The sequence below is a fragment of the Amblyomma maculatum genome, chromosome 8 (genome assembly GCF_055883805.1).
Source record: "Amblyomma maculatum isolate TAMU_Amacu chromosome 8, ASM5588380v1, whole genome shotgun sequence".
In the NCBI taxonomy this organism is placed as follows: domain Eukaryota; kingdom Metazoa; phylum Arthropoda; class Arachnida; order Ixodida; family Ixodidae; genus Amblyomma; species Amblyomma maculatum.
Window position 1 is genome coordinate 15251009 of NC_139351.1, and position 25677 is coordinate 15276685.

At 46.6% G+C, this 25677-nt stretch overlaps 1 protein-coding gene across 1 annotated transcript in view; it reads right to left on the minus strand.

Annotated features, from left to right (window-relative positions):
- Positions 1-25677, minus strand: part of LOC146180596 (solute carrier family 4 member 11-like) — a 117772-nt gene that overhangs the window by 45764 nt on the left and 46331 nt on the right. The window contains exon 2 of the mRNA XM_084576088.1: positions 3186-3226. Within this exon, the coding sequence (XP_084432214.1) occupies positions 3186-3226 (41 nt within the window). The remainder of the gene's footprint in view (positions 1-3185; positions 3227-25677) is intronic.

The window sequence follows — 25677 nt, forward strand, 5'->3', positions numbered from 1 at the left end:
GACATCAGCCGCGCACTGGTGTTGTGTGAGGTGTGACGCGTTCCAATAAGTCACGCATCACAGTGGCGGTGGAGGTGTCAAGTGCGCGCGCCCTGATCGTGGGCAGAAACAACGAACGAATAGAAAGACTGCGACGCAGGTGTGTTGGCGTTTGTGTGTATGTGCCTGCGTGTGTGCAAGGGAAGCGGCCGTGGATGACGCCTCCCTGTGAAAGACTCGAACTTGGGAGGAAGTCTGCGGGCTGGCGCCGCACGGCCGGCCGGCGATGTCGGCCGAAGAAAAGCGCCGCTCCCGAGAGGACACCCGATCCTCCCTCAACCACCCCCAGCCGTGCCAGCGAGTTGGTTTTCCAGGAATTCGGAGGAGAGCTTGAAACTGCTGCTACGATGACGCCGGACGAGGGGGAAGAGGAGAACCCGGAGAGGGGGAGAAGCTCCGAGGAGTCCGATCGACGCGGGAAAAAAGATACTCGTTTCGGGTGCCGTGACGAGAGGCCGCACCCTGACTGAAGTAAAGTTGTGCTGCAATGGTGTATATATTGTAAATAAATTCTGTACGCTGCAATTAGAGTGAATTCCGGTCCAGGTTAATCGGGAGACGAATGAAAATTTGAAGAAAAGAAGAAGAAGAAAGAACCTGATATTTAACTCCTCGTTAGGTCTCTTCGACTGGTCGCCTTCACTTCTTTTTTTCATTCCAATGCATACGCCTTGCTTGTTTAAGCCTTTCCGACTCGCTTTCCACGGCTCCAAACACGGCAGCGCCGACGAACCTACCGCTGTTTATAGAGCCCCGCTAAGCGCGCCAGCTGCTATCTCCCCACCTACCTCACCGGCTACACGCCAAACGGCGCGGCGCACGCCTTCTCCTTTCGAGCGTCTCCGCTGCTCTCTTCGCCTTCTTACGCTCATTACTAACGAATTTGCCTCTATGGCCTAGGTATGCGATGGCAACCCTTCCCTCTCGGGCGCTTATGCCTGCCACCTACATTAAGGTACCCCTCTTCCTACTGAGCTCCTCGTGATTTGGAGAGCCTTGTCAGAAGTGCCCTGCACCGGAACTGGTTCAATTGGTATTCTTACTGATTCGTATGAAGCGTACAAGCAGATCGCTACACCGAGTTCGCAAGATGCAACTGCTACGACCGTAAAGCGCCTCCTTAAACTCAACCAACTCGCGACCACCACTGTCATTCAGTGAACCCCAGGTCACGCCGGCGAATCATGGGGCAATGCGGCGGCACACGCCGCGGCTGCCTTGGCAGGTGGGACGTCTACATTTACTTCCCCACCCCTGCTTCATCCTTAGTCAATCTTGGGCGGGTAACACATCCCTTCTCTTGCCCTTATGCCCTATACACTGGTCAATCTTCGTAGCTTCAGTCAGCATCGCACGCAAGTGGCCACACCAGACCCACTTTTTACGCGTAAGACCAATCTCACCCGATGAAGTCTTCTTAAATAAGCTCATCGACCATGAGGTTTACATGCCGCGTATTATGGCCCTCTGGCGTCAGTACACAGAGGAAATGATTACGTACCCCACCTGTACGACTCTAATGCGCGGCGGCATATCTCAGGCACTCTGGGATTGTCCTGCTTTTTCTACTGGACGCTCAAAGATCGGTTTCGTACCGCCTGAACTGCCGTTCCTTCTAGGAACTGACGCTAACACACAAATGATATTTGCCACGTATGGCTCCCTTAGTGGCCTAGTCAGAGCAATGTGATTTTAGTGACGACCTGTGCAAGCACTGACGATTCTGCCTACTCCCCGTTACCCCCATCCACGGCCATGAGCCTGACAATAAACGACTTTCAACTCCACTCAACTGCTGCTATGCGCTCTGATCTCATGCACCTGTTCCTCTTCTCCGGTTTCCACGCATGCGCACTGGTGGCCTGTCTTACACACGGCTAAATGATCTAGATGGCGCTAGATGGCGAGATGGTGGTTGGTAGGCAGCGGCGGTGAGAGCGGTGAAACAACGGTAGAAATTGGGGCCACGGCGAAATCACTGCATCGCGGTCAATGTAGTTTTCGCTACAATAAATAATTATTTCGCACTTACATTGTCAATTCCCTAGCTGCGACAGCCAGCGAGTGTCACTGAATGAAAACCTACGCGACAAATGTACGAGAGGCAAAAGGTTTGGACTGTTTGAGCGAACTACGTCGGATAGGAAATCAGTCAAAACTTTCTTGACGGTATTCGGCCTCCAGCTGTACACTCACTCTAGTCGTCCTTTATTGCTATGGGCCGAAACGCTATGCAGACACGTAGCGCTCGGGTTCTGAACTAAACCTTCTTCCTATTTCTCTCCATCACCCTTGCAATTTGTGGGGCAGACACCCCGTAAAGAAAAAGTACAGAACTGGGTCCGTGTTCAGTTTACGTTGTTTTCAGAAGTGTCTTATCTTCATGGCCTCGAGTCCTCTAGTTGGCGGAAACGCCTGCACAGGAAGTGGTAGTGACGTGCTGTTCCGGTATTTCCATCACTCAGATGACTCGAGGACAGGGAAATAACAACAATCATGAAAACCACGCAAACTCGAAATACAGAGTCTGCGTAAAATATACGGTAAAAATATTCCTAGTTCCGTAGTGACGGCAGAGCGTTTTTAGCTCTGTAACATGTTTTGTATTTTTGTTGCCCTTTCTGAAGTGGTTTTTCTAGTCTGTAATTTTGTAGTATTTTTCTAATATAACTGCACAACATTTTATTATTACTACACGAATTTCTGCTTTCACAGCATGTGCACGATCAAAACCCACACAAAAGTTCTGTTTTTTAACTGGGCAAGCCGGCATTGCATGACGCCTTTACGTGACTCTGTCTTCTTTTTTACGCTAGTCCGAATTAATGAATGAATTATGTTGAATAATTATGACGTAATTTTAGCAATATTCAAATGTTTCCGTGGCACTTAGAGTTACAACTTCTCAACTCAGAAAACCAACTTTTGCACACCCAAGTCATGCAGGCGTTCCGCTATGGTCAGCGGAGCCGCAAAGGACTGTAACAAAGTACTGCACTGACGCTCTGGGGCCCATATCTGAACACTGATCTTGTTCAATGCGCTGCAGAGCAAAAAAGCAGCAAATGTGTGCCCGATTCGTTGCAAACGGTCATTGGTTGACCATGGCACGAAAAAAAATTGCGCCATTCTGAACGTGTACTCACCTCTAACTTTGTTGACATCAGCGATACCTCTCCGCCTTCACCTGCACAGGGAAATGAAACGAAGACGCCATAGATTATTTTCGCAATCCGAGAATCATCCGGTAGTCACAAGGTAAGGTACTCAGAGAAATTGAAAATAAAGGCAAAATTCTAGACTTTCGCTCTTCTAACTAATGAAATATAATGCTGATTTTATTCCAGTTGTCAATCACTTGTCTAGCTTCACTGAATTTTCTCTAGGCAGTTTTTATTCATCATCATCATCATCAGCCTGATTATACCCACTGCAAGACGAAGGCCTCTCCCATATTTCTCCACTTAACCCGGTTCTGTGCTAGCTGCATCCACTTGACCCCTGCGAACTTCTTAATCTCATCCGCCCACCTAACTTTCTGCCGCCCCCTGCTACGCTTTCCTTCCCTTGGAATCCAGTTTGTTACCCTCAGCGACCATCGGTATCCTCTCTTCGCACTACATGTCCTGCCAATGTCCATTTCTTCTTTTAATTCAGTCGCACTTTAACTACTCAGGTACAAGTCAGTGCCAATGTGCCAGTAGCTAACTTCACAACCATTGTTCAACCAAGTCCTTTATTCAGGACAGCGTATTTTAAATAACGCGTAGTCTCTTGCCCTACTAATACGATATTTAGTGAAAGTCCTTTTCGCTATTCATGTATTTGCTCACTTCTGTTGGTTAGCTGTGCCTATGGTACCAGCGCCACTCGCAAACATCGATTGCTTATTTCTCTACAATAGCGTCATAAGTCGAGGCTACCAATGGTGCAGACCTTAAAACAACAGATTATAGTACCGCAATAGATTAAAATACCCCTGCAAAGAATTCTGACAGGTCAGAAGGAATATTCAGTTTCGTGGTGTGACGACTTTAGGACGGGGTTAAGTACAGCTATTGCTTTCTGACGATTTTCGAATTCGGTGCCAATGTCGTAATCGCACTAGCTCTGCTCTTCTAAAATTTGAATATAGGAAGATGGCAGTTCTTTCTTTTGAACCTATCACATAGTTTAAACCACTGTGACTATGCGTAGGGCTACATCACTTAACAAAGATTGTTAAAGTTATGTAAAATCGAGAATTCAACTAAAATGACAAGATGACAAAAACTTCCAGATATTGTATCATTTCTGATCAAAGAACACGTTGATAATTCTACACACAGTGCATTTTACAATCGGGTGCATTCAGCGATATTCGAGGGCGTTCCGCTCTTCTTCCCCTGAAGCTAAGCTAACTCATTTGGAGGTACCTGCTTCCACGACCTCTGTAGTTCTATCCAGCGTACAATAGATTTCCTCGCTTGCTCTCTTCCTTTCCTTACTTGCTTCAGCCCCTCCGTTACTTTCTTCACCCCTTCATTTTTCTGTTTTTCATTACGCAGACTGAGCGAAAGCTAAGGTTTATAATGTCTGATCATTGCTTTCGCTCCGGGTGATGTACTGGCAGTTAATATAGGAACGCGTCGGAAGAAAATTTCGCAAGAGCACTAGAAAACAAGTTTGCAGGCCAAATACAAAATTACACTCGATGCGTGGACATTTGTTTACAAAGAACTGCAAAACTGAACCTCTCGGTCGCAGGCTTCTTGTGGTCTATGCACAAATGGCTCAGGAAATGTAAAAAGAAAAAGAAAAATTCGCTAAGATACTACTCTGCATGGGAGGGGGGGAGTGGAGGATTAGGGAATAATGATGGAAGAAGGGCTAGAAAACAGTGCGGTCATTGAAGATAGAGGCCAGTATAAGTTAGAGTTTGTTTAGCATACCAATAGCATCTAAATAGGCAAATAATGTCTCACACGGGGCTGCTGTTTGTAGCAGCTTAAAGACCTAATATAGAGTCTGTGACAGACTGCATGCATTGTTCATAGTGCGCTAGTTCCTTGGCGTACGCTGGAGATTCGCAAAGAATATGGGGTACAGTCTCAATTCAGCCACAGTTGCCACAATACGCACTGTCTACTTGCTTGAAACGGTATCGTAACTGTTTGTAAAATCACCCTTGAGACGGAGACAATGATAAAATGTTTCTAGGTGACGCGAAGCCCGAGTGTGAATCAAGATTTTAGATGTGGTTCGATGGAATTGAGAAAGAGATAATGATGACTTGGCAAGTTCCACAAATGGTTCTTCTCATGCTGGCGATATCGCTTGGCGAGTTGAGACGCATTTGATCTTGTGAAGTAGATGCGCTTATAGTTGTAAGGTTGCAGGCCTTTGCGGGCAATTTAGTCTGTTCTCTCGTTGGACAGGATGCCGCAGTCAGCAGAAATCCATTAAAAATTATAGCGTGACCTTCAGCAATAGCCAAGTGGCGTAGGTATTCAATTTTATGAGAAATTGGCGGGTGATTTGTTCTTTTCAGTAGGTTCGACTAGGTTTGTAGCGCACCTTGCGAATCCGTGAAGGTTACCGAGCGTCCTGGGTTATGACGCAAAATATAGGAGAGAGCTTCGTCTATTCCGTATAACTCTGCTGTGGAGGAGGATGTTCTACGCTGTAGGCCCCATGACCGCATTTGGCCCAATAAAGTCTGCATAGTGAGTCGTGAGAAATTAAGCCTTCAGTGAAGATTTCTGTATCTTTCGAATACTTCTAAGCTAAGTAGGTCAGAATAGCTTGTAGTAGCGCTGCCTGCGACATGTCTTTAATCACAGTGACATCCGCTATCAGCTTTTTGATATTAAGAGGTAAAAGTGCCCAAGGAGGAAAGGTTGAAGCCAGTCATTTACATGGGTGACTGACGGCAGGAAGGTGCAATAGCTGAACAGCTTGACCAAAGCCGGAATCTTTCTGGGTTATATGGACTTGAATGTGGGAAGTGTTTCTTTCCTTGAAGTACATGGCATATATTGATCAGAATAGTTTCCTGTGCGGCGATGCCTTCTAGCTGTAGACTCCCTGCTTCCGCTGCTGTTCCCATAGCACAGGAATTGTAATCATACCATACGACACGTAAATCGCGCACCTAAATAACACTTGAAAAAATTCACAACCTGTTCTATTAATATGAGATCAGCAGCGCAAGAAGTTAGTTGTTTTTTCTTTAGTTTATTTCAGACTTCAGGACATATTTTTTTTTAGATGCAGAGGAGAGATGCTTTTTTTTTTTTTCAAAAAATTGCTTGCGAATTGGGGTGAAAAAATGTCTCTTTGACGCACTGCGCGGTCTATACTTGAATACAGAAAGTGAAATGTTAATCCAACATTCTAAATCTCAAACAGCACACTAATAACATCTTTTACTATTCAGTTAATATATGAACAACAATTTATGAATATTTAACGAGAAGCCAGTTGTCAACCTGTAAAATAGCATATGGGACAAGCTGAATTGCTCCGAATATTTGATCATCTTTCTAAATATGACCGGTAGGCACAGCTCCATCATTTGCCACAGAATATGTTAATAGGAAAAAATATATTTTAACAGTGTGGTGAGCATGCATTTATTGCAATACAGTAGACATTTTGACAATGTCTAGCCTTAGACCAAGGCTAGCACAGATCAAGGCAGTGTTGACACCCACATAAACAACGTTAATATGTTTATAATGCTTTCTAGGAGTCATTACCAAGTGCAAATAATACGATAGCACATAGGACCTCATAATGTGTCCAACCCCCGCCATTCTGAAGGATGTAGAGGTAATCGGGAAAGTGCGATGCAGTGACCACATGATGGTGAGGTCCCGAATTAGCCTAAATCTGAAGAGGGAACGCAACAGATTAGTAAGAAAGAAACCCATCAACGAATTAGCGGTGAGAGGGAGGGCAGAAGAGTTCAGGATCTCGCTATGGAATAGGTATTCAGCTCTAACTGAGGATGGCGACATTACCCTAGAGGCAAGGAACAATAATTTCAGAGATATCATTACTGAGTGCGCGGTAGAAGTAGGCGGTAGGATAGTTAGAGAGGATACCGGTAAGCTGTCTAAGGAGACGAAAGATTTGATTAAGAAACGCCAGAGTATGAAAGCTTCCAATCCAACAGACCAGATCGAATTGGCCGAGATATCAAAGCTAATCAATAAGCGCAAGGTGGCCGATATAAGGAAGTATAATATGGAGAAAATTGAGCATGCTGCAAAGAACGGGGGAAGCCTTAAAGCGGTAAAGAAATTGGGCATAGGCAAAAACCAGATGTATGCGATAAGGGACAAAGCAGGCAACGTCATCACTAATATGGACAAGATAGTCAAAATAGCCGAGGAGTTCTATACAGATCTCTACAGTAGCCAAAGTAATCAGGACCGTAATGAGATTGGCGGTAGGGAAAAACAGTCAGACGTTCCACCAGTGACGAAGGACGAGGTGAAGAAAGCACTAGAAACTATGAAAAGGGGGTAATCAGCTGGAGAGGATCAGATAACTACAGATTTGCTAAAGGACGGGGGAGATATCGTGCTAGAAAAACTGGCCACCCTGTATACGCAGTGCCTGGTGTCATCGACGGTACCGGAACCATGGAAGAATGCAAACATTATCCTCATTAACAAGAAAGGGGACTCTAAGGACCTTAAAAATTACAGACCAATCAGCTTACTGTCTGTTACGTATAAGGTATTTACTAAGGTAATCGCTAATAGAATCAGGACAACCTTAGACTGCAATCAAGCAAAGGATCAAGCAGGGTTTCGGAAACGATACTCTACTATCGACCATATCCATACCATCAATCAGGTGATAGAAAAATGCTCGGAATATAACCAGCCCTTATACATAGCATTCATTGATTACGAAAAAGCATTTCACTCAGTTGAAACCTCGGCGGTGATGCAAGGATTGCGAAATCAGGGGGTAAACGAGCCGTACGTGAAAGTGCTGGAAGATATATATAGTGGCTGCACAGCAACCATAGTTCTGCATAAAGAAAGTAACAAAATTCCCATAAAGAAAGGTGTTAGGCAAGGAGACAATCTCCCCAGTACTATTCACAGCTTGTTTAGAAGAAGTATTCAGAGACTTGGAATGGGAGCAGTTAGGGATAAGGGTAGATAGAGAATACCTCAGTAATCTGCGATTTGCTGATGACATTGCCTTGCTAAGCAACTCGGGGGATGAACTGCAAATAATGATTGATGACCTAGACAGAAAAAGTAGAAAGGTAGGCTTGAAAATCAATATGCAGAAGACTAAGGTAATGTTCGACAGCCTCGGGAAGGCACAGCAGTTTACATTACGTAACGAAATACTGGAAGTAGTAGTCGAATACGTCTACTTAGGACAGGTAGTAACCGCAGATCGGGACCATTAAAAGGAAATAACAAGAAGAATAAGATTGGGATGGAGCGCATTTGGCAAGCACTCGCAGATTATGACTAGCTGCTTACCGGTATCGTTCAAGAGGAAAGTATACAACAGTTGCATCTTGCCTGTACTCACCTATGGGGCTGAAACGTGGAGGCTAACCAAGAGAGTTCTACTTAAGTTGAGAACAACCCAGAGGGCTATGGAGCGAAAAATGGTAGGGGTAAGATTAAGGGATCGAAAGCGTGCAGAGTGGGTCAGAGAAATAACTCAAGTTACCGACATTGTAGTGGAAATTAAGAAGAAGAAATGGACATGGGCAGGACATGTAGTGCGAAGAGAGGATAACCGATGGATGCTGAGGGTAACAAACTGGATTCCAAGGGAAGGAAAGCGTAGCAGGGGGCGGCAGAAAGTTAGGTGGGCGGATGAGATTAAGAAGTTCGCAGGGGTCAAGTGGATGCAGCTAGCACAGAACCGGGTTAAGTGGAGAAATATGGGAGAGGCCTTCACCCTGCAGTGGGTATAATCAGGCTGATGATGATGACATAGGACGGATTCCTGTAGCATACCTGTACCAGCAACGTTGCATTCCGATTTGTATGCAACAGTTTAACACTGTTTTCATCCGCACTGTTTTCACGTTGTGCTGCAATAATCGCAAGCGCAATATGCTTCATTTAACGAACACCACGTCACTCTAGTATGCGTACAATGTAATTCAGGTTATAGAACGCAGTTTTATTCTCTAACAATAATCCTAATACAAATTTGTCATGGATTTATAGCAGAATTAGAAGGTGGGAATTTGAGAGAGCCATCGTAGTAGCCAAGGCTTTCTTTCTTCTTAAAGCCATGTAATCCCAAGAAACATATAACTTTGCGTTCTAAAATTTGCAACAACGCGACCTGCTAGAAGCGCTTTAAAAGGCGTAAAAATGTAACTGTGGGCGAAAACCGGACGCTAATTTTTGATAACCATTACCATTGCCGATAATTATATTCACGCATAAAACTAGTAAATTTCAGATTCCTTATAATAGACCAGGCGTTATAATGTTTTCTCACTCAAGCGCTAAGACACATTACTTAAGCGCAGAAATAAATATAGCATCTAGTCCATAAGTTTTTCTTCCTCGGCCGTACAGTCTTAATCTGGTTTTACATACGCGTTAAAATTTTCCAGTCATAAGTGGAACTTGAACTTATACAAAAGCAAGTTCCACTTATAACTGAAACTTTTTGACCCGGATGTGGAACCAGATTAAGAGTGTAGCCAACGACAAGTACAGGTTTATCGTGTAAGGAAAAGACGGAGTGGGAAAGGAAAACAACATTCACCAGTAAAAATTTATGCACACTATAAGGCAGCTCTGTTGCTTCCCGAGTTCTGTCCTGTATATTCCACTTTCAAAATAGTTAAATTTTTAAAAGATGTGTATAAAATGCGGTGTAATTTCTGTATTCCAAGTGCCAAATATTTGCTGTATGTGCTCGGAAGGCATGTGCGTTTTTCATACCGTGTTAGTGCGGGGTCTAAAACTGCTGTGAAGATGTGTAAGGGTGGGAGTTGTTTATTGGTTTAAAAGATTGCCCACTGATTTTACGTTAGTGCAGTGATATCTGCTCCGAATAAGTTAAAATCACTGTGCAGGAAGGTCAACGGAAGAAGTGAGCCAAATGAAGGCTGTGGCGTGGGGCATAAGGCACGCTTTGTCAGGGCTGCGAGGGAGTGGTCTACAAGATCTGTTTTACTTGTGGGAAGGTGCATGTTTGGCAGATGGCTGTTACCTCAATGGAAGGGCATATGAGTCATTATAAGCTTGGGACAACTTAGCAAGAAATTGCTCCTGCTGCAGTAAAGAAGGTTCAAAGAAAATTACTGTGTTAAAAAAAAAATACTGTTTCAATTATGCTAAACCCAGAAAAATTGAAAGCATTGTTATTTATTTGATCATACTGCAGACCCAGTGAAGGGTCTGCAGTATGTTTTTTCTTTGTTTTTTTTTTTAGGACTGCTGCAGCTGAGGCTCAAAGGGAGCACTTCAGGTGAAGCTCAAAGGAAGTACCTTTGCAAAACAAACAGAACCACCTTTGCAGGCTGCAAGGTTCGAAACTGGGTTTGGGCCCAATGCGGAGGAGGGGCGCGCAGCGGGGTTTACGGAGCTTCTCCCAAACGCACACCCCTGTAAAAGCCGAGCGCCAGGCCGGGGGACGCTTGTACCCATTTTTACCGGTGGGTGTCCGGCTGTGGGTTTCGAACTAACCACCTCCCGCAGCCGAGACGGGCGCTCTAACCACTCACTGCAGAGACGTAACCAGCCTTGGTTACGTCTCTTTTGACTCCTCATTGTTCTAACTATCGCTACTATCAACTTTCACCTTCATCGCCCTCGCTACTGCAATCAATATCACCGTCACTAACTGCACCGTCATTATCCTTGGCACAGAGAAAAAATGATTGCGTAATTTTTGGTCACGGTAACTACAATGATCACAGAGTTTATACCACCTTCATTTGAACCAGCTGAAACAATTTTACATGACATTGTCGCAGTAAACCAGACTGCGGTTCATGTTTGTCGCTGCGGGAAGATCAGTCAGTGTCCCCGAGCAGCACTGACATGTGACGCCAAAAATCCCGCCGTCCTCGGCACGTGTCCTATATTGCCAATGACACATTCTTTGCAAACCGTGTCATATATCTTTTAGTTGCATTCTTTTTTTGTTATTCATTTAAAGGCCACGCATATGCTAGTACGCAGAACCTGCTGCTTCGCAGTTTGTTCTATTCAATCATAGTTTGTTGGCTTGGGGCATTATACTGCTGTGTGGAGGCCCTCTTTCGTAGATGTAGGCTTCAGCCACAACCGAAACCAACAGTAAAAGCTCCTCTTGGTGTCTTTAAGAGCAGTCGCTGATCTCGCTGGCTGTGTTACATATAAAACTTAACCTCGCACGTAACTTTTTTCTACAATCCAGCCAGTAAACAATTATCAACCATTAGTTCCTACAGTTCGGGATGGCTGTTATTTTAAAATACATTCTGACAATTCCTTTACCAGGAGCGCTTACATTACTGCATATCATAAATGAGCTAGTAAGTTATAGGTATATTTTATGAAAGTTATTAATTCTTTTAGACGTTTTCTATTGCCTTTACACAACAAAATTGGACACCGTGGTTGAAATCGAGCTTTGCTTCAATACATTCTTGACATTTTCCCGTGTCAGCCAGCAGTCTACCAGCGTAGACGAAGCATGCGGTAGCTGGCTCTCGCTCGAGCTCGCTTTCAGTTCGTCACCGCGCTATAATGGATGCCGTGCTCCGATTTCGAGAGACTGATGTGGACGTCCTGTACCCTCAAGGCGCGTTACTGAGGTTGCGATCATATATCGCGTTAAAAAAGCGGAATTGATTTTCTAGAATAAATAGAAATGAAATGACTTTCGTATTGTTCTTTGAACCTCTCTGAAATAGCGCGCACGGTCACACAGAAATAAGAAGGCTATGTTTCCTTAAATATCGTGAGAACAATTGCATAATTGAAAACGTACATCAAACGACGTACTGTAAAAACTAAGGCTATGACGTCAAAAAACCTCTCCCGATACTGTGAAACAATCAGATAGTGAATTGGGAGCTGCTACACATCACGAGCACGTTGATATGCTCCCATGACAAATCCTGTGCTTATGGATAAGTGCAGATTATAATTGGTGCACCGACGTGCCTAGGTGCAGGGGCATTAAGAAGCAGAATTTAGGGACGTTATGGAACGATGGTATTTTCAATGTGTTCAAATGACACTTTCATGTATCCCCAGAAAAAAAAAAAGTTTTGTGTCGGGTTATACCTTCGTCATCTCATTCGGCTCATTCATTCGTCATCATAAGGGTGTACTACACTCAGCGATGCAAGCGGCCATGTTGTAATGAGCTTTATCAGACACCTACAAAAAATGAACAGAAATAGGAGAGTCTGAGTCCGGGAGACTGACTGCAGCCATGAAATTAGGAGACGCCTGCTTCTGGGAAAGAGAGCAATGGTTAGCCTTGACCGCCTAGTAAAGAGCAGAGACATTAGTCTGCCAACCAAGATCCGTATAAGATCGTGCTATGGTCTTTCCAGTTGTGATGTATGGGTGCGAGAGTTGGACTGTGAAAAAGGCTGACCGCCGAAGAATTGACGCGTTGGAATTGTGGTGCTGGCGAAGACTCTTGAGAGTTCCTTGGACTGCCTGAAGATCAAATCAGTCGATATTGTCGACCATAAACCCTGACTCTCATTGGAGGGTCAAATTCTAAAGCTAAAGCTCAGCTACTTTGGTCATCTGATGAGAAGAGAGGAGTCGCTGGAGAAAAATTTGATGTTGGGAAAAGTTGCGGGTTGCCGGAGAAGGGGTAGACAGCGAGCGCGATGGTTAGATGGCATCCTCGAGGCACTGCAGATGAAGTTATGTGATGTTAGGAAGATAGTGAAAGACCAGAAAGCGTGGCGTGACATGGTCCATAAGGTCACGAAGAGTCGGACACGACTGAATGACTGAACTGAACTGAGTCCTGTTACTTCTCCCGTCTGGGTTTCTGGTGAAATATGAAACGGCCGCCATACACTAATCAACCATCCCAAATAGGACCAATGCATGTCATCGGTCTTCAAGTTCGTGCGCGCACATTTTGTGCGCCTTGTGGACAGGATGAAGACGGACTGAATCCAGTGTGCACACTGTTTTGAATGGGAGAGTATTATATATATGCGGAATGAAAGTACGAATGAAAGTGCCTCTGGCTGATAACGTGGCAGCGCGGGAGGTGAGCACTGAAGCTGTGCGAATGTAAAGGCAAGCGCCGCCGATAAAAATCAACAGCAACAGTGACTACCGGTACGATAACTGCAGCACAGCCAGTCGCCTTCGAGGGCGGATGCTTCTGTCAAGTGTGTTTGAATTATACAAATACCTGTGTATTTTTCATTTGGTGCATTAATTGACGGCATTAAATACCTGCTTTTGCCACAGTTCCCAGGAGTATAGCTAGGGTATCCGTAAAAATGACATTACGAAAACGTTTATTTTCAATTCAATATCTCGGAGGAATTCTTCCGCTGCAATGGGGGACGTAGAAGATATTAGGACAACTGGTCCGCTTCACACAATCTGACATATACTGGCTATTGTTACACCAAAAGTCTCAGTTGGTAACATGGTTCGCTCCTTTCTGTCATTTATGCAAGCGGCTGAAACGCAGCGCCGACTTATATGCATGGATTACGCAAGATTTAGAACCGCAATATAGTCGACGCGTTGAACAGGCAGTTGCATGGATATGCGCTGAGGAAATCATGTGAGAAAGGACAATAACTGAATGCGAAAGTTGTCCAAGCAATAAACGGCTTCACAAAGACGCGTTCTACAGTACCATATATTCATGCGCTAAACAAGCATAAAGATTGCTCTGTCGCGCACACCCCTTGTCGCCGATTGCAGCAGATCGGGCGACGAAAGAAAGGGAGTCTTATCTGCTCATAAAGAACGCAGGTGACGTTCTTTCACAATTATCTGGAAGCATTTGCATCTAGCTTTCTTTTCACTCCTAGCCGACGCCGTCGTCAGAAACACACTACCTGATATACCAGGAATGCCCACGTCATTCACGCTCTGAATTGCAGGGCGTACTATCTCAATATGAAAAATAATCGCTTTATTTCTTGAGCACTGATAAGAAACCTCAAGTCCAACTTTTACGTTCGCAAATGTCTTGTATACAAAAAATATTTTTCCACGTCATGGTGTAAAATGCTGTCGGCCCATAAGAACAGACAGGCGCAGTCGCGTTGAAGTCGACTGTTTATGGGGCGGACTTCCGCCCGCAAAAGAAATAACTCGGTGGCGGCGGTGGCGGCAGAAGTGCTCGCTGGTAACCGACGCATCCCTGCGCATTTAATGATCGCATTCTATCGTCTGCTACTTTTATTGCATTTTTAACACCTCCCACTCTGTCTATCTCTCCACAGCTCTCTTTCCTACTCATAGTTTGCATGTCAGCGAATTCTAAATGCTGGTTAAATTCTCTGTTTTCCATTAAAAGGGTTCTCTCTCCCTTTGCCGCTGGTCGTCGGACAGAATTGCCGGCAGCGCATTCGGCAGCGCTCAATATAAACTGGACGAATAGATCTAGCTAAGCCGGTCAAATGAAAATGAAAAAGTCTGGAACAAATCGGAAATATTTGTTCTTCCCTGTATTCACTGGAGACTAGTCTCGGCGCATACCCCGCTACAAATAAAATAAAGTTGCATTACGCCACAAAGGGCGTGAACAAAGAGCGCAAGATTCTTCGGAGCCCTACAATCACAGTAATGAGACCATATACCGGCGGCTATTAAAAAAAAATTCATTGGTTCGCAGAAATGTGATGTGCATTCCACTCACGCCTCCGAGCGACTCCCATTCCCGATAGTAACGTCTCAGAAGACTTAATTCTGAGCCATTTATTTCACAGCCAGAATTTAGGTAACAGCCGCCACCGCCCAGTCTCCGTGCTTCAGAGTGACGCAACAGCACAAATTGATTATTGTTTATCACATATCGTCACGTCTCGATAGGACGCAAAGGAGGGCCTAAGATAAGAAGGTTTTAATAGTCGACTGGAACGAGTCTTGCGCTCAAGCTTCCTCTTTCTTCTTTCAGGCTCGCGCTTTTGTTCCCAGTCGTCCTGTTTTGGGTCCTCTTCTACGCGGCATTTGCCCCTTTCCTTAGGAAGCATCGTCCCGATGAGAACAAAAGGAAGTAGGAGGTTAAGGTCAGCCCGAGTGATACGGCTTCATACGTACGACGTGGACGACGTCAGCTTGGTGCTGGCGTCGCTTTGACGTCGACACCCCGTCTGGTACCACCTCATTAGTGACGTCGGTTAAACGTCGCTGAACAACATAAGGTCCGAAATATCGCCGCAATAGTTTTTCGGAAAGTCAACGGCGGCGAAGAGGCGTCCAGACCCACACTTTGTCGCCAGGTTCGTACATTACATGTCGGTGTCTATGATTGTAGCGTCGTGCATCATGCTTCTGCTGATTTTTGATCCGCACACGCGCTAGTTGGCGAGCTTCCTCTGCACGCTGAGCGAATTCCTCGGCGTCCTTATCGAGATCATCGGCGTCGGCATTCGGGAGCAACATTGCATCCAGCATAGTTGTTACTGGTCGCCCGTGAAGGAGGCTTACTGGTGTCATGCGAGTGGTGTCTTGGCGTGCCGTATTGTACGCGAACGTGACGTAGGGAAGTATTTCGTCCCAATTCTTATGATTCACGTCGACATACATGCAAAGCATGTCTGTGAGGGTCTTATTGAGGCGTTCCGTCAACCCATTGGTTTGAGGGTGATAGGTTTTACGGTGACTGGCACCACTGAGGTGAAGAACGGTCTCCAAAAGTTCGGCCGTAAATGCAGTTGCTCGGTGAGTTATAAGTGCCGGAGCGCCATGCCTCAGTTCAATGTTCTCAACGAAGAACCTAGCTGCTTCGGCAGCGGTACTCCTTGGCAGAGCCTTGGTCTCCGCGTGGGGGGTCAGATAATCGGTGGCGACAATTATCCATTTATTCCCGGCTGTAGACGTCGGAAATGGTCCCAGGAGGTCCATGCCAATTTGCTCAAAAGGTGTCGTTGGCACTTGAACAGGGTGGAGTAGGCCGGCTGGTTTTACAGGGGCTGATTTAGGGCGCTAGCAGTCTATGCACGTACGTACATAGTGTTTCACTGCTGCCGGCAGTTTTGTCCAGTAGCATCCGTGCTGTACTCTAGCCATCGTGCGGGTGTAGCCTAGGTGACCGGCGGTTGGCTCGTCGTGGCACGCTTGCCGCGGAAGCGTCGTGGCACGCTTCAGTGCGGACAGCCGACGGGACGACGAGTAGATGAATGTTTCTCCCAGGACGGAAGTTCTTGTAGTAAAGAACGTTGCTGCGAATAAAGAATGAAGAGATTACTCGGGCGAAAATCTTAGGCCCAACCGTAGTTCGCTTCTGCAAGAAATGAATAAGAGGGAGCAATTCCTGGTCCTCTCGCTGCTGTTGGGAAAGCGTTGCGCCATCTATGACACCTAAAAACGCAGTGTCTTCATCAGTCATAGTGGAAGGTTCGACCGGCACTCGCAAAAGGCAATCTGCATCCGTGTGCTTCTATCGAGATTTGTATATAACTGCCATGTCGAATTCTTGTAATCGAAGACTCCAACGCGCGAGTCTCCCTGAAGGGTCCTTTAAGTTCGTCAGCCAAAAGAGAGGGTGATGGTCGCTGACGACCTGAAAGGGGCGAGCGTACAAATAAGGGCGGAACTTCATAACCGTCCATACCACTGCAAGGCATTCTTTTTCGGTTGCCGAGTTGCCGAGTAGTTCGCTTCTGCTTTAGATAGGGTCCTGCTGGCGTAAGCAATTACTTTTTCCACACCATCCTGGCGCTGCACCAACATAGCACCTGGGCCCACGTTGCTGGCATCCGTATGAAGCAGTGTAGGGGCGTCGTCATCAAAGTGCGCCAGGACAGGTGTTGTCTGTAGACGCCTCCGCAGCTCATTGAAAGCGTGTTGCTCTTCTTCACCCCAGCGAAAGACAGCGTTGTCACGCGTCAGTGAAGTTAATGGGCAGGCAATTCGTGAGAAGCCAGCAATAAACCGACGGTAATAGGCGCAAAGACCCACGAAGCGCCGCAATGTCTTTTTGTCCGTAGGATGTTGGGAACTTGGCGACTGCGGAGAGCTTTTCAGGATCAGGCAGGACACCTTCTTGGCTAACGACGTGACCTAAGAACTGTAGCTCCTCGTAACCGAAGTGGCACTTCTCGGGTTTTAGTGTGAGGCCCGCAGATCTTATCGCCTGAAACACAGCTAGCAAACGGAGTAGATACGATACGATACGATAAGCTTTATTTTCCATCAAAGATGGAGGGAGACGAGGCTAAAAGCTGCGGCCGCAGCTTGACTGGTCCTCGCCCCCCCTACAATAAGAGCGACAGAGCGACAGGTGGCACTTGACAGCAAGGCATACAATACCAATGGAAAATACTGGTTACACAAAAGATATACGCGTGGACACTGACAAGGACGACAGCAATGTGCAGTGGCAAACAAAAATTCTAGGCCCATAGTGGAGTCTAAGAAATCGAAAAATTAGGTAACCTTGAAAAAGGAGATAATATATGCAACTCTCTTTCATTTGAAATCAGTTTAGCCACATGCACACATAGCATTCCAAAACAAAGGGGAAAAAAAGGAGTATACTAATGCATCAGAAAGGATATCACCACAAGATAACACCACAAGAAAGTCATATCATTTCCAAAAGATATACAATACTAACACCGAAAGAAAATGTTCTTCAGCTGCTTAACATTCAGCTGTAAAATGTAGGTATTATTAGACAAATAGGAATTTAAAAGTGATCGGATACAATATTTTAGTGTTTGCGTACCGTAATTCGTTCTACTGAAATCAACTTTCCAGATTTCGGGTTTCCGCGTAAAATGTCCAGACGAAACTTTGGGAGTTAAGTTTCCTAAATTTGTTAGGATTTTACTATTCTGCTTTCTTCCTTTGATTAATGCGAGACATAGATTGTATTTGTACATGTCTTTCACTTGCAAAAGTCCCAGCTTTTGAAACAATGGTTGCGCATTAGCGTCGTACATAGAGTGCGTAATGATTCTAACTACCTTTCTCTGAACCCTACTGAGTTTCTGCATATTAGTCACTGTAGTAGTACCCCACACGAGATTGCAATGATTAGTGTAAGACAAAAAGAGAGAGTTATATAAAAGCATCATAACATTCTTAGGTAAGAAAAACTTGTTTCAATACAGAATACCAATTACTGACTCAAGCCTATTACATATGTAATCTATGTGTCGGTCCCAAGACATAGTATCTGTAAAAATGACTCCTAATGTTCTAAATTCACGCACGATTTCTATTTCCGAGCTATTTAACTCAAGTTTTAACTCCGACGGTACCAGTCTTGTTTTCGCACGAAAAACGATCGCTTTTGTGTCATTGTTGTTGATTATTAAACCGTTCTGTTTTGCCCAATCACCTACTTTAAGTAACGCCGAGTTTGCAATGTTAAACAGTTCTGTGCAGTTTTCTGAGACACAAAAAATGCTAGCGTCGTCAGCATAGATGACGAACTTAGCCTGCGCTTCCACACTGACGATGCCGTTTAAGATGCTCTTCAAATGTCGCCGAAAACACAATCACGTCGTCAAGATACACCAGGCATGTTTGCCACTTAAGTTCCGAAAGAACAGCGTCCATCACCCTCTGAAATGTTGCTGGCGCCGAGCATGAACCGAACGGAAGGACCGTAAACTCATATCCGTCGGGAATGACGAATGCTGTCTTCTCCCGATCCCTCTCATCGACTTCGATTTCCCAATACCCACTTTTCAAGTCCATCGATGAGAAGTAACGTGCATTTCGTAGGCGAAAAAAGGGAATCGTCGATGCGAGGGAGAGGGTACACGTCTTTTTGGGTCACTTGGTTGAGCTTGCGATAGTCTATGCAAAATCGTAAGCTGCCGTCCTTCTTTTTAACAAGTACCACGGGGAAGCCCAGGGACTCTGTGCCGGCTGGAAAACGTCGTCTCTAAGCATTTCGGCCACCTGGCGCTGAATGGCTTCACGATCTTTCGGAGCCACACGGTACGAATTTTGTCGAATCGGGCGAATCGAGTCATCCGTGATAATCCGATGCTATGTCAAAGGCGTTTGGCTGATCCGCGATTCTGAAGCAAAAAAGTCTCGAAATTGATCTATGAGATCCAAAAGGCGGTCCCGTTCTGAACAAGACAAATTTGGGCTCACATCGACGATGGTTACGGATGCCTTGCACATTGATCCTTCCTGTTGCAGTGAGAAGCAATGCGGGAAGGCAGTCGAAAAGGCCACAGTTGTGCCTTTCGGAATTCGCTGACGCTCGTCGTGAGGTTTGTCAGCTGTACTTCGGTATGCCCGTTGGTCTAGTTGACCGGCCCTCGAGCTATAGAAACACCTCGGCTGAGTACCAGGGTAACTGTCCGTTCGGCGACGCCATCGCCTGTATGCGCCACATCGCATTTCACTTCAACGAGAGAGCATGATCGCGGAGGTAATGCCACCGTCTCAATGGCGACGCGAAAGGGCAATTGTGGTACCTGCGCATAACCAAGGTCTTCGTGGTTATTGGTGAAGGCAACGACGCTGTCACGAATGCTGATTACAGTCCCATGAAGACGCAGAAAATCCATGCCCAAGATGAGGTCTTTGCAGCAGTCAGGGAGAATAACGAAGCTGCCAACAAACCCCGCGTTTCCTATTCCTATCCGGGCAGTGCATTTCCCTGTCGGTGCCAGTAGCTGACCCTCCGCACTCCTTATTACTGGCCCAGTCCATTCAGTTTTTACATTGCGCAGTGTGTCGGCCAGTTTCTGGCTAATAATTGAACAATCCTCCCCGGTATCCAACGGAGCATGTACCTCCAGCCCATCAATGGAAACGGCGAGGTCAGCGCTTAGAAAGTCATCTGGGTTGCTCGTTTCGTTCGGCATTTGCGGCGGAATTGCGGCAAGGTCGGCGCTGTCAGCTTCGTCGTCATGGCTGATCATCTGGTGCGGCATTTTCGGTGGTAACGTAGGCAGCATTTTCGGCGGTATTGCGGCAATGTCAATGTTAACGGCGGCGTCAGAAGCACGGGTTGTCGGCAATTGCGGTGGTGGTGAGGGTTTTAACACTTTTCGACTGGTTGCAACCTCCCCTCGCGAGGTTGCGGCTGTTAGTTTCCCCGGCCAGGGCTAGGGGACCGCCGTCCGCTAACGTCAGCAGTGCTGCGATGCATCGGCGGATAATAATGTTGTGGCGATGGGGAGGAGCGGCGGTGAAAACCCGGGGATTCGGTTTCCCTGCTGATCGGATTGTCGTCCGCGATTTCGACGGAGGCAGCGTCGAAGCGGCGGCGAGCAGAAGCAGGCGGAAAAGCCTGCCCCTCTTCGCGGTAGCGGCAGTACCGATATACATGGCCAGGTTAGTCCGCAGTAAAAACAGAGTGGTCGGCTGTCCCAACTGCACCACCTGTCAGTTCGGCGCAGTTGAGAGCGCCTGGCAGGCGCCCACTGAGGCCCCTGGAAGAACCGCGTCTCTTGACGGCTCGGTAAGCTCGGTGGGGCGTGGTGTGGAGGTGGGCGACGAAGGACCGCGGCATAGCTCTCGGGATGCGGCTCGTGGTAAGGTGCAGGGATATCCGCCGTGCAGCTGGCCGGTTGGGGTGCGTGGTATGGTTCGGAAAGGGCCTCCTCGTTGTCGACTGGACCAGACTCATTGCATGGTGCAGACGGTGATAAGGCGTACCGAATTTCATTTCTCACAGCTTCCATGAGGTCGCCTGACGACTGAGCCTTCGCAGCCGTAATTCGCTGCAACTCCTCAAGGACAATTTCTCTAATGATGTCTTGAAGTGTGGTCTTATCTGTTGCCGTCAGCGCCTCCGTAGTCGTCGCGGCACAGTTGACAGGTCGGTTGTACTGGCGGCACCGGTCTTGGAGGGCTCGCTCTATAGCCGTAGCGTCATTAATGAACTCACTCGCGGTTTTGGGTGGGTTGCGTACCAAGCCAGCAAACACCTGTTCTTTAACACCGTGCATGAGATGCCGTAACTTTCATGGCTCACTCATATCAGGGTCGGCACGGCGAAAAAGGCGAGCCATGTCTTCCGCAAACATAGCCAAGCTCTCATTCGGCTTCTGGATGCGCACTTCAAGCATGGCGTAGCGCATTGTCGCGTCGATCACGTCTCGCAAATGCGTCTACCAGCTGGCAGCGGAAGTCATTCTATGTGGATAAGCTGGCCTCGTGGTTTTCAACCACGTTCTCGCATTGTCCAGAAGGGCGAAATAAACATTGGAAAGCTTCTGGTCTGCGCTCCATTGATTTATCTTGGCCACTCGCTCAAACTGGTCAAGCCAGTCCTCCACATCTTCAAACGCTTCCCCGCGAAAGCACTCTGGCACCTTGGTGTTCTGAAGAGTCACCGGAGTAGGGTTGGGATGTGCCATGGCTTGGGAGACCTGATGAACTTGGGCGTTTGAAGAGTCGCTTGGCAGATGGCTGTACTCCGGGGCTAGGCCTAAAAGGCGGCGGCTAGCGCGATGCACCGGCGTGTCGATGTCTGGAATCCGCTGTGGACTGCCGGAAGGAGTCTTATGCATACCCCAGCGCGCTCCACCAGTGTCACGTCTCGATAGGACGCCAAGGAGGGCCTAAGATAAGAAGGTGTTAATAGTCGACTGGAACGAGTCTTGCGCTCAAGCTTCCTCTTTCTTCTTTCAGGGTCGCGCTTTTGTTCCCAGTCGTCATCTTTGCGTCCTCTTCTATTCGGCAATATGCATTGCCAGTCAAATGGCTCTCAACCAGAAGCCATCTATCGAATGTATTTGTATACAGTCGACATCTATAGAAGGACTAAGGGTCCAATAAATTCTTGGGGAGGCACATTGTCCAAAATGCTCGCTAACTCATCCTCCCCCTTCCCGTCAAGCAAGACTTCACTCAGAATAATAATAAACTTTCTTAAGACAGTGTAAACAAGCATTAAATCAAAGGCCTGCTAAAGCCGCAGTGGTCTTGAAGTGTAGGATAGACAAAATCTTGATTATAGTCATGCACCGCATTGATCAAAGCTTCGCGTGTCCTACATATCAAGATCATAGCGGCACCTGAAAGTGGCGACGACTCTTCACCATGAGGCGCAAGGCTAATCCTAATCTGGTTTCTACCTTCCCTACAGCATGTCCAAACTACACAGCCGCACTCTGAGCGTGACTCTTCGAATTACCACGCATACGACACCGACGGCTACACCATCCAGCCTTAGGAGATTCGCTAGCACAGCTGTCGTCGTACAGTCTCGACAGCTTATAACTTATGTGCATCGGCATGTCGGCGACCTAATACCGTCGGTAATCAAGTCTCCGGGGCGTATGTCTATGAATTTCATTCCATGAAAAATTCCAAGACGTGCGTCAGAACTTCCCTGCACGAAGTCAACGTATGGCGCCAGCCACTTCATGAGGTGGCTGCTGCACAATACGCCGATTATAAGCACAGAACAGCTCAGAACATTCTGCCGCTGGCCTTCTGGCGCCTAAGAAAAGGAAAGTGAAACCAAAATAAAGGCATTCCGGAGCGTTAGAAGCTTCTGTGGAAGTGCACAGTAAGGGAGTTTCACGAACTTTGGTCTTATATTTGCGAAGGAGCGCGATACTACCATTTGAGCGAACAATCTAACTTAGCCGAACACGCTCCCAGCTGCAAACTGTACACAATTCGACAGGGCTACCCAGGTGACCTCACTAAAAACGTCTAATGTGTCACTCGACTGCGTAACACGGCAAACGCGGCGAAAGCTGTACCGCACTTATTTCCACCGCTTATTAGAAGTGCCGAAAACAAGGATTACACAAGGCAAGAAAACCAACGCCGCTATCGTGCCCGCGTTTGTTCCGCACACTTCCACAGTGGAAAGTAACTAGTACGAACTCGCCCAGGCTTCACCCTTCCAGGGGTGTCTGCAAACGTCGTGGCACAGACTACGCTGGAACTAGACACATTGTCAAGGCCAGGCACTGATCCACGTGCCACGATCGCGCTACGTGGCAGCGATTATATCCCATTGTTACGAAAAGTGTATAGCTGGTAAGTAATACTATGGCAACCCACTCCAGTATTTCCTGCCAAGAAAACCCTATGGCCAGTCACAATACCATTAATGATATGGCGCCGGAAGATGAGCCCTCCAAGTTGGAAGGCGTCCCACATGTTACTGGGGATGAACAAAGGGCGATTCCTAGTAGCTCCAGGACGAATGAAGCGGCTGGGCTAAAGCCAAAAGGACGCTCAGTTGTGGATGTGTCGGGAAGCGACCGGAAAGTCCGATGTTGCAAGGAGATATATCACACAGCAACATAGAATGTAAGATCTATGGCGCAAGGTAAACTGGATGTCGTCAAGCGAACATTGAACATTGATATCTTGGGTATCAGCGAGCTCAAGTGGACCGGAATGGGAGAATTTAACTCCGGCGACCATTATGTCTTTTATTGTGGGCACGAATCCAAGAAAAGGAATGGGGTCGCTCTCATAGTAAACAGAAGAATGGACAAAGCAGTGCTAGGGTACAACCCCAAAAACGACCGAATGATTTCACTTCGGATCCAAGGTCACCCTTTCAACATAACAGTTATCCAAGTCTATGCACCGACTACTACTGCTGAAGAAGCTGACGTTGAGAGATTTTATGCGGACCTACAATGCTTTTTAGACCGCACCCCATCATCAGACGTCGTTTTTCTCATAGAAGACTGGAATGCTAAGGTCGGGAGTGAAGAAATATTCGGAATTATAGGCAAGTTCGGTCTTGGCGAGCCAAATGAAGCTGGGCAGAGGCTAGTAGAGTTTTGTCAAGAAAACAACCTCACCATAGCGAATACTCATTTTCAACAGAACAAGAGGCGCCTGTACACATGGACTTCACCGGACGGTATGTACAGGAATCAGATCGATTATATTCTTTGCCGGCAGAGATGGAGAAGCGCTATACAAGCAGTAAAAACAAGGCCTGGGGCCGATTGTGGCACCGATCATCAGCTTCTTGTTGCCAAAATTAAGCTTCGATTGCGGAAAATGCAGAAAACTAGAAGGTCTTTCAGGTATGATCTGGATCAAATTCCATTAGAATATGCAGTGGAAGTGAGGAATCGATTTCAAGAATTAGATCTAGAAGACAGAGCCCGAAGAGATGTGGACTGATGTTCGTGATATAATACAAGAAGTTGCTACTAAGGTAGTTCCAAAGCAAAAGAAATGCAAGAAAGCAAACTGATTATCCGAAGAGGCTTTGCAAATAGCTGAGGAAAGAAGGATGGCAGAAGTTATGGGGGAAAGAGAAAGATACAAGGTTCTCAATGCGGATTTTCAGAAAATAGCAAGGAGAGATAAGAATGCCTTCCTGAACGTACAGTGCCAAGCAGTTGAGGACAATAGCCAATTAAGGAACACAAGAGCTCTGTATAAGACAATCAAAGATATCGAAGGAAGCTTCTGTGCTAAGCTGGGCGTGATAAAGGACAAACGAGGCAAGGACCTCACTGAAGCCTCAGAGATAAAGAAGAGGTGGCAGGAATACACAGAAGAACTGTACAAGAAGGACCCGAATGTGCACACCCAACATAAGACGGTTGTGATTACTGACCTCGGGCCGGGCATCCAGAAGACTGAAGTTGAATGGGCCTTAGCCAGCCTTGCTAAGAACAAAGCTAGCGGAATTGATGGCATTCCAGCTGAGTTGCTTCAAAACCTCAGCCATGACGCTGTAAACATTCTGCATATATTATGTCAGAAGATTTGGACAACCCTGCAGTGGCCACAGGATTGGAGGAGGTCAGTTTACATCCCCATTCCAAAGAAAGGCAGTGCCAAAGATTGTTCCAACTACCGCACGATCGCGCTTATTTCGCATGCTAGCAAGGTGATGTTGAAAATCCTCCAAGGTAGGCTGCAGCAGTATGAGGATCGGGAGCTTCCGGACGTGCAAGCTGGGTTTCGCAAGGGCAGAGGAACTAGAGACCAAATCGCCAACCTTCGCTGGATCATGGAAAAAGCAAGAGTTGCTGAAACCCATCTACTTCTGCTTTATTGATTATGCGAAAGCGTTTGACTGTGTAGATCACAGCAGATTGTGGCAAGCTCTCCAAGAGATGGGAGTTCCAATACACCTCATCTGTCTCCTCAGGAACCTATATGAAGGGCAAGAGGCCACTGTCAGAACTGGGCATGGTCTTACTGATTGGTTTCCGATTGAGAAAGAAGTGAGGCAAGGCTGCATACTCTCGCACTGCCTATTTAACCTATATGCAGAGTGCATCATGAGGAAGGCCGGTCTGGACGAGTCTTCAGCTGGAGTGAAGATTGCTGGAAAACGTATCAACAACCTTAGATATGCGGATGATACCACTTTAATGGCAGAAAGTGAAGTGGAACTCAAGAGACTTCTGATGCGCGTACAAGAAGAGAGTGAGAAGTTTGGGCTTAAACTGAACATTAAAAAGACAAAGATCATGGCGTCTTGCCCTATCAAGTCCTGGAGCATCAATTGACAAGAAGTGGAAGCTGTGACAGATTTTCTCTTCTTGGGCTCCAAGATTAC